This window comes from Myotis myotis, unplaced genomic scaffold (genome assembly GCF_014108235.1).
Source record: "Myotis myotis isolate mMyoMyo1 unplaced genomic scaffold, mMyoMyo1.p scaffold_m19_p_11, whole genome shotgun sequence".
NCBI classification, from domain to species: Eukaryota; Metazoa; Chordata; class Mammalia; order Chiroptera; family Vespertilionidae; genus Myotis; species Myotis myotis.
Genome location: NW_023416315.1, coordinates 5473226 through 5482425, shown reverse-complemented (window position 1 = coordinate 5482425; position 9200 = coordinate 5473226). Strand labels below are relative to the sequence as shown.

At 55.5% G+C, this 9200-nt stretch overlaps 1 protein-coding gene across 4 annotated transcripts in view; it reads right to left on the bottom strand.

Moving 5' to 3' along the window:
- Positions 1-1371: 1371 nt before the first annotated feature.
- Positions 1372-9200, bottom strand: part of ELMO1 (engulfment and cell motility 1) — a 392098-nt gene continuing 384269 nt past the window's right edge. For all 4 annotated transcript variants that reach the window (XM_036327308.1, XM_036327309.1, XM_036327310.1 and 1 more), the window contains 2 exons: positions 6625-6702; positions 1372-2775 (listed from right to left, as the gene is read on the bottom strand). In XM_036327308.1, the coding sequence (XP_036183201.1) occupies positions 2575-2775; positions 6625-6702 (279 nt within the window). In that variant the 3' untranslated portion in view covers positions 1372-2574. The remainder of the gene's footprint in view (positions 2776-6624; positions 6703-9200) is intronic.

Below are 9200 nucleotides of genomic sequence, written 5' to 3'. Positions count from 1 at the left end.
AGCCTGTGGCTCTTTTTGCAGCAGAAAAATGCAAGGTGCAGTCTCAGAAGCGATGGCCTCGCTCCTCCAAGAGCCACCAGTCTGAGGGGAAGTGCCGGGAAGCTGTTGATGACACAATGGCACCCGCTGAGGTGAGCGGGTGGCTTTGTTACACTTGGAGCATCGCCTCCCAAGTTCTAGGCATGCGTTTCTGTTAACGAAGAGCAAATATACAGGAAGACAGACCACGAAACGCTGGAGGACTCCAGGGAAATAAATCAGGTTTGTAGGGCACTTGGAGGGCAGAGTTTTCTTAGACCTGGTGACCTGGATGAGGCCTAGGGATCCCGGGTGGAAAAGCCGAGGAGACTGGCTCAGGTGTGAGCCCAGCAGGTGAGGCCTGGGCAGGGCCATGGCAGGGACTGAGGACCCCGAGAAGGCTGGGTGCAGGGCACAGCCACAGGGCTGAGACGCATAATGTTTTTGGAGATGATGGAATCCACTAGCAACATGTGATGGCCTGCTCCCCTGGATCCAAATGTGAAGACCAAGCCGGGATCACAGAGATGATTAGCTTAAGTATCAGAGGCGGAGGGCCACCACTAAGGGGCCTTTTGAGTCAGTGTTGCCCAGGTCAGAGGAAGGTCTACTCAGGCCCCGGTCCCACTCCTTCCTTATGGTGTGACCTTGGAGAGCAACCTGAATTCTCTGAGCTTTGAACTTCTCATCTGTGAAATGGGTAAGACTGTCAGCCTCCTGGGGAGGGAAATGATATCATGAACGGGGACATTGAGCTCCCTGCCCGCCACCAGGTGGTCAGGCCGTGGCAGCCAGGACCACACAGGGACCCCAATAAAAGCCAGTTACAGAGATTTCCCATCATTCCCGGCACTACAGGGAGTACCCTCAGCTCCGACCTTGCTCCCATGTGCCTGTGGGTGGTGCCTGACTCTTGCATATTGACTCAGTTTCCATGTTTGGCTCTTCTCCTGTAGGTTGGACCACTGATCCTGGGTTTCCAGGTAACACCCAGGGTCTGGCTCAGTTGTTCAACATCCAGCACTCCCACAGGGGAGGTGGGGTGAGAGAGCGCCACGGGCAGGAGGCCACAGGGTGAAATGAACGGGTCACATTTTCACACAGTGAGTCTGACGTTCTCTGAGTTGAGATGGTCCTCCTAGAAGGAACACCCTTTACTGACGCTCAGACCCTATGGTGACCGTGCGGTGCTCCCCAGGCCCCTAAGCCAGTGCTCCTTGGAGTGAATATGCACAGGAATCCCCCGATTCTGAGGGTCTGGGTGGGGCCAAAGGGGCTGCATTTCTAATGGGCTCCCAGGCAACCCTGACAATTGAATAGCAAGAACATAAGTCACCACATCAACACGCCAGCTCCCCAACTCATCACAATTAATTTTATTACACAGCATGTTTAAGGGAATGTTATTCTCAGGGAGATGTCTAGGATGAAAATAATTAAAAAGACTGGAAAGTACACACATTTATGTATCTCTTCTTTTCATTAAATATATATCTGTTTGGCAAAAAAATGTTAGACTCTTTTGTACAAAAACAAAGCAAAACAAAACAAAAACAACAACCAGCCAACCCAAACCCTTGCAAATTGTCAACACCTGTAATAACTAGTGATGTAAACTTGATGTCCGACACCTCGACCATCATGTGGAACTTGTGTGGCAGCAGGACCCGCCCCCCCCGGGAGAAGGTGACACCAGACACGCAAGCAGTAGCCGTCTGTCACAGAGGCCTGTGGGTCGCAGGGGCCTGTGGGTCGTGGCTGTTAGAGATGGAGCATGACAACTGACTTCACCTTTTGTGCTTTCAGCTAAGGAGCTGGGAGGGCGTGTGGACACGGAGAAGGCAGGTGCGGCTGGGGCAGGGGCAGGAGACCCAAGACTAGCTGGTGAGGAAAGGAGGCTGTCAAGGTCACAGTGCAGACATGGAGTGGGCCTGGGCCCTAGGGACTGTGTCTGGGGACCCAAGGCCGGTGGGGACTAGGATGAGGAAGCAGCTGCTGCTCTTGGGACCAAAGAGGAAGAGGGGGAAGAGGGCAAGGCAAAGGCTGGGCTGGAGGAGGGAGCGGATTTGAAAGCAGATTTCAATTCATACAGAATGGGCGGTGTGAGCTGACTCTGGAGAAGGGGATGAGGAGGCGGTGTTGGGTCTTCTCAAGTAGTTGGGCTGTTTCTTCCAGACACAAGCCTTGCGTGGGGCCCTCCCTTGGTCTGGCGGGCTGGCTGGGGGCAGTCAGGAGCTGCGGGCTCTCAGACGCCAGGAGGGGAGGCCGTGCCTGCTGGGGTGCGGACGGAGGGGCCCTTTGGCTCTCTGACTGGTGGCGGGACTGCTCTTGTCCCACCACAGGCTGCAGCAACGGGAGGTGGCCTAAAGCAATGGCGTCTAGAAACACGATCAGGGCAGTGAGCTAGATGCCAGGTGGGGGCAGAAAGACGGCAGGTGAGGCCGGAGGAGGTGAGGGCCGCGCTTCCCTTTGCACCGGATCCCAAGGCGTGGCCTGCGCTCCCTCTTCTCCCCTGCTGGCCGCGGTTTCCAGTTGTGGGGGGGCTCGGCCGGCGCCTCAGTTGCAGTCATAGACAAAGTCATAGTTGCTGGGCTCCTTGGGGATGGGCGGGGGTGCGTCGGGGATCTGGATGTTCTCCAGGTCCAGCAGGCGGAGCTTGATCTCCATGCTGAGCAGCGTGTCCAGGTCGTTGCGCGTCAGGTCGCTCAGCATGTCCTTCCCCAGCAGTGCGTTCAGCCCGTCCGTCCAGATGCAGTACTGGCGGGAGAGGAGGGGACAGTGACCACCACCGCAGGCGCCGGGGGCAGCGACCCCGCTAACACCGGCTCTCCCCAGGCACTGGGCTCCGTGCTCAGCGCTTTGCCCGCATCACTGTTTAAAACATGCACCACGGCTGCATAAGGTGGCCCTTCTGCTCCCATCGCTGACTGCGCACGGTGGTATTAAAACGTGTGCAATCGGACAGGACTCGGGCCCCAGGGTTGCTACTTAAGGATCAGGGCGCAGTCCCGGAGGCAATAACCCACTGCGGGAGGCCACACCTGGCACCTCGGGGCCCGGCCTGCTGGGAGGCCTCATGGATGTTACTTAGCCTCCAGCGGCTCCGGGAAGCAAGGGGAATGGCCAACGTTTACAAGCTCCAGGAGCGAATGCACAGACCCTTACCCTTCAGCCACCGTTTGTCTTGAAAACCCAGTGACACAAGGAAAAGTCAAAACCTTATTAGCGACAGCCCTGAACCAAAGGCCGGCGGCCATCAGGCTGTGGTGGAAATAGGCAGAACTACTTGGCGGAGGGCGGCGATCCGAAGACGGAATCGCTGGCCAGAGGAACGCGTAGCTAATCAGGGACTGTCCGGCAGCGGGTCCTGGGAGATTCCTGGTGGCTGTCAGGGAGGACTGGGAGCAAGGGGCAGGCTCGTACAGCACTCAGTTGGACCTAGTGCCCAGCAGTCTCTAGAGGGGATGCAGGGGATGGAGGAGGAGGAGTGCCCCACGGCTGCCACTCGGGGAGGATGTGGATGACATGGAAGGGGGTGGGGAAGAAGGGGCCCGAGAGGGCAGCGGCAGCGGCGGCCCAGCAGGCTGACCGGAGCAGTGGTCCTCAGGCAGTGGGCGGGGGGTGGGGGCGCTCATGGCCACGCCGGCCTGCCCGGCTCAGCACTTCGTGGGCTGAACCAGAGGAGCCACTCCCTGGGGGCCAGGACTCAGCATGTGGCAGAGCCTGTCCCTGCCCCTGGCCCCGTATTTCTAGCAGTGACTTCATTTTCACATCTGAGCCTGACCAACCTGCCACGCATCTCCTCCTCCCTGCTCCAGCCAGGGGGACCGCGGAGCCCTCGGGGAGGCCCACGGAGGTGCGGGGGCTTCTGGGACAGTGCTATTTACATAACTACTTTCTAAGTCTGGAAGCTCGAGGGAGAGACGGTGTTTTGCCTGAGATGTTGGGGTGGGTTTACAGGAGTCCCTGTCACCCGGAGCAAGAGCATCCTCTCTGGAGTGGGGCGGCCGCAGGTCAGCCCCTGCGGAGGGGTCCTGCCCAGGAGTCCTCACTGGACGGCAACCTCCCCCCCCCCCCCCCACGCCTGCCCCAGTGTTAGCACCGCTGCAGCTGCCGCTGCTGGTGTGCAGAGCGGCTTTCCTACTTGCTCATCTGGTGGCTGCCCATGCGCGGGGCCAGGCCGGAGAAACAGGCAGACCTAGAGCATGATCACAGCTGCCCTCGGGGAAGCAACGCATAAAACTGGTTTCTGTACAAAACGTTTTTATGAGAGTGGGTGTGATAACAGTACTGTCGTTAGGTTTCAAAGTGGACTGTTGATGACCTAGAGATGCACGTGGGAATTCTTACAAATAAAACTACATGGTATCTGGATGGGCTTCCAACATAATCTGGGGGGTGGGCGCTGGGCGTGGGTGGGCGCTGGGTGTGGGTGGCACTGGGTGTGGGTGGGCGCTGGGTGTGGGTGGCGCTGGGTGCGGGTGGGTGCTGGGTGGGGTGGCGCTGGGTGTGGGTGGCGCTGGGTGGGGGTGGGCGCTGGGTGTGGGTGGGCGCTGGGTGTGGGTGGGCGCTGGGTGTGGGTGGGCGCTGGGTGTGGGTGGGCGCTGGGTGTGGGTGGCGCTGGGTATGGGTGGGCGCTGGGTGGGGGTGGTGCTGGGGTGGGGTGGTGTTGGGTGAAGGTGGTGCTGGGTGGGGGTGGTGCAGATGGACCCAGACTGGCCTTGAGCTGAGAACGGCTGAAGCTGGGTGCTGGGCACAGGCAGGAAGCTGTGAGTTAGGCCCCGCTTTCTCTCTCTCTGCACAGCCACACAGAGCAGGAGCCAGAGAGCAGGGGTCTCCAGAGAAACGCCCCCCATGGCTCCAATCCCAGCTCTACCGCTTACGACCTGTCTGACCCGGGACACGTGTCCTAACCTGTGCGCTGTTTCCCTCCTTCACGAACGTGGACTCTACTGGTTCGCTCTTTGGATGTTAGATGAGAGTCAAGTGAGAGGAAGGAGAGCAGCTCAGAGGAGTTACAATCACTATCTCTCTCCTGCTGTCGAGGTGTGCCCCTCCCCCCCCCCCCCCCCCCCGGAAAGGGGCACCGGGTCCACTGTTTCTGCTTTAGGCGTGAGGATGCCACTCAAACGAGGGAGCAGACGGGAGAGTGCTCTGAAGAGGGTGACGGTGCTCACCGCACACAGCGGTCTCTCCTCCCACATCACAGGCCGACACACATGCGGCCCTGGCGGCCCAGGCTCAGCGTTACCTGGAATGAGCGCTCCAGGGGAAAGCCCCCCCCCCCCCCCCCCGTTTCAGCAGCACCCCGTCTCCTATTCTAGGGCACAGCGTGGATGTGGTGGCCCGTGCAACCACAGTTTTATTTCCAAAGAGAAACAGTGGGACGCAGAATCTATTTCGGGACGACGAGGACAGAGTCAGACCCTTCTGCAAACTAAATGTCAAGCAGCCCAGAATGATATGCAAGCACCATTCTAAATGCAGGATTTGCGTCTGATCTCTCCTCTCGCTCTGGGATGTACAATTTTATTCAAAAGCTTCAAACCAGTGAAAGCCGGATTCTGAATAACTTCCAAATGAGCGCCGCTCCCCGGGGGGCCAGGGAACAAAGTGGGACTTACAGACACGCCCCTCCTTTCTGAGAGCTGTTTATGCGGCCACACGCCAACCGAATCTGAATGGCGCGTCTAAAAATAAGCCTCCAGAGTGATGCTGGATTCGAGCTTACAAGAGAAGAAGGTAAATCAACCATCGCTGTACTTTCCCTTCTAAACGCACTTTCCTAGCTCATGCTAAATATTTTAAATATAGCTGACAGCGTGCCTCCAGAAGAGAAACAAATCATACATATAACAGGATGTCAGAAAGGAACAAAAGCATCTCAGAAATAAAACCCGGCGGTGGAGACAGCCCCAAACCTCTCAAATAATTTAAAGAAAACCTCCCTTATCAAATGCATTTTTAAATTCTATTTTTCAATATTATTTTATGTGAGTTTTGGATGTATATAGTATTTTATTTAAAAAAAGTTTCTATTAATTTCAGAGAGGAAGGGAGAGGGAGAGAGAGATAGAAACCTCAGTGATGAGAGAGAATCGATTGGCTGCCTCCTGCCCACCCCACACTGGGGACTGAGCCCACAACCCAGGCATGTGGCCTGACCAGGAATTGAACCATGACCTCCTGGTTCATAGGTTGACACTCAACCAGTGAGCCAAGCTGGCCGGGCAGGGTGTATACAGTATTTTAAAGAATAGAGACAAGTTTGTCTTGGGAAAATCCTGACCAAAAACGAAGTATTCCATGAAACCTCCACAGTGGTACCCAGGGCGGCCCTCCTATGGGGTCGCAGCGAGGCCCTGGCTGAGCCTTAAGCATCTGCTTAAAGCATCTTTTGCTTTACATGGATTCTTACTGCGCTGGAGGGAAGCTGGCAGGTTTTCAAGAGGTTCCCATTCCATCCCAAGTCTACAAGATGTTTCTTTGTTCACGGTTTTGCTTTTTTTAAAAATGAAATTTCTTTCTTTCCCCTATTTTCCTCCTGCTTGCTTTTCTAGAGAAAGTGTGATCTCCTCTCATCCATTCACCCCACCAAGACCTTACCTCATGCTTGTCGGGAGCGATGAAGTTCAGTTGGCAGTTCGAGTCGTACAAGATGGAGAAAGCGAGTTCAAGCACCTCCTGCAAGAGATTGGAAAAAACACCTGCTCAGGGAAAGGGCCGTTCATTTTGCAGCCTGAACAGGGAGCAGGGCTCCCGGTGTGTCCTGAGAAGTGGCTGCCCAGTGAGTGGTCCAGGGCCACGCCACCCAAAGCTGTGGCTCTCCAGCATCGCTCCTCCAGGGGGACCACGAGAAGCTGTAAACTCTTCCCCAGTCAGCAGCACGAAGGGCTGCTCTACCTTTGATCACCTCAACCAGATAGATGCTTATAGGGGTGTGAATTTCCTAAAACGTGGTAGGTAATGATGCTTTTGGGTGAACCCATTATCTTTAAGGACCATGTCTGCCCCTTGATCTTTGAACTCTGCAGAGCAAAGGCTACCCACCCTGGATTTTATACCACAGCAGCCAGAGGGGAAGCCTAGGCCCACTGTCGGAAGAGCTGGGTTCATTCATAGGTGAGTGTCTACTGAGTGCAGATAGGAGGAGCCAGACACAAGGACCAAGGACCAAGGGACACGGTCATCTCATTGTAGCTGAGTGACCTGGGGGGAGACACTCGGTGTCCCGTCTAATATGTATGTTAACGTGCACTTCTCAAGTCGTCTGCACTGTACAATATTGAGCGCAACGATTATTCCGTTGGTCTGAGCCGTCGGCAGGGTGCAACCTTAGAAGAGAAGTCTCTGGAGGCCAGAGGGTCGGTGTGGTTGACCTTGTGACACTGCCTCTGTTCAGGGACACCGACAAGGAGAGGGGGGCTGAGGCATATACCAGTGAGGACGTGAACGAGGGGCACTGTCATGACCCAGATTCCCGATACAACAGGCAGGAAATGGGAAATTCGGGAGCATGTCAGTCCCTACTCTAATTTCGCCGAAGCTGCCTGGGAGGGGAGGAAGGGGGAAGAATTAATTCTCCAAGCCGCATGCCTGTCTCAAGGCTGCTATCACTTATAATGAGTTTATTGATGTCTCTGGCTTGTTGTCATTGAGTTGTCGGTGGAGGTCAGCTCTTTCGCACGTGGCGCGGGCGGCTACAGAGCTGGGAGCAATGACACCTCTCGGGCTAACACTTCAGGAGCTGCCACCTGTCCAGACCTTCTGGAGGGAGAGAGGCGCCAGGAGGTGGGGGGCACGCTGTCATGGATCTGGGGCAGTGTCCCCCTCAGGGGCTCCTTGTCACACCCCATGGCACTCACTCATCCATCTGAGCTCACCGCCTAAGATCTTTCATTCCCAGTGAATTTAATTCAGTGAAAACTGATGTCCAGGAGCAGCTCATGGCCATCCTTTGTCCCACTGATTCACCAGGCCCCCCTCACCGTGTGACGGGAGGCCCAGGAGGGTGAGTTCTGGGGACAGAGGAGCAGGAGGACCTGAAGTTTCCCCCCCTGCCCAGGGCCTCTGACCTCACGCTCTACCCTCTGGGCCTGGACCCAGGGACGAGGCACGTTGGGTCAGGGGATGCTCAGAGAAATTCTGGGCATGATGGCACCTTGGTTTTGGGACTCTCATCTTCCAGGGCCAAATAATGGACTGAATGGATACAAGAGCAGAGATTTACACAACGTATTTTCAGTACACAGTGTTGGCTGCCATTCCTCATCTTGTTTTGGGGTGACTCGCCTCATATGGCCACTTTGGCCAGCAATCACTTTAACTCTGTGGACTCTGTCCCATCTACCCAGGTGACCTTGAGGATAGAACTCGGTGTGTGTGTGTGTGTGTGTGTGTGTGTGTGTGTGTGTGTGTGTATGCATGTACTTTTGTTTTTCCTCAACCATAGACAGGGTCATCCAATGCAGACCAGGATTCCCCACTACCTTTTCGTGTTAAAGATGACAGAGCAGGGATTATTCACTTCAATCCTAACTGATAGGTAAAATGCACATAATGTTTATATTCCTCATAGATACCAACAGTGAACAGTTGAAGAGCAACGTGTTGATCTATATGATAATTTTTGGTACCAACGTGGCGGGAGCGCCCTGATGGGTCTGGGTAATTCATTCACGGATGGGTACTATATACCACAAGAGGCCAAGAGGTATCAACAAAGAATTGGCTTCCTTGTGGCCCCTCTAAGATCAAATACCTCCACACTGGGGGCAAAGGAAATCTTGCCTCTTTTCAGAGAATGCCCCTGGCACACGCTCTGGCGGGGCCGTGGGCTGTCCTGGTGAACAGCCAGCTGGTCAACTAGCAGGGGTGGGTGAAACTATTGTAATGTGAACAGGACTGAAGCGACATCCAGCTCTGGGGAAAGTCTCTGCTGGAAGCTGGGTTTGGTCTATTTCACAGTCCTCTCCACCATCCTGAGGATGTCAGGCCTCAAACATTTTCTGCGATTTTCTGAGTCGTTTGGTCTCCGCCTTCCCCAGGCTTCACTGAGACCCCAGTGATAACAGGAGAAAATGAAAGAGATTGGGGGGTGGAGTTGGGTAAGGGAGAATATAAACACCCATGGGAGGTTAGGAGAGTCCCAGGGAAGGTGGCGGGGGGGGGGGGGGGTGAAC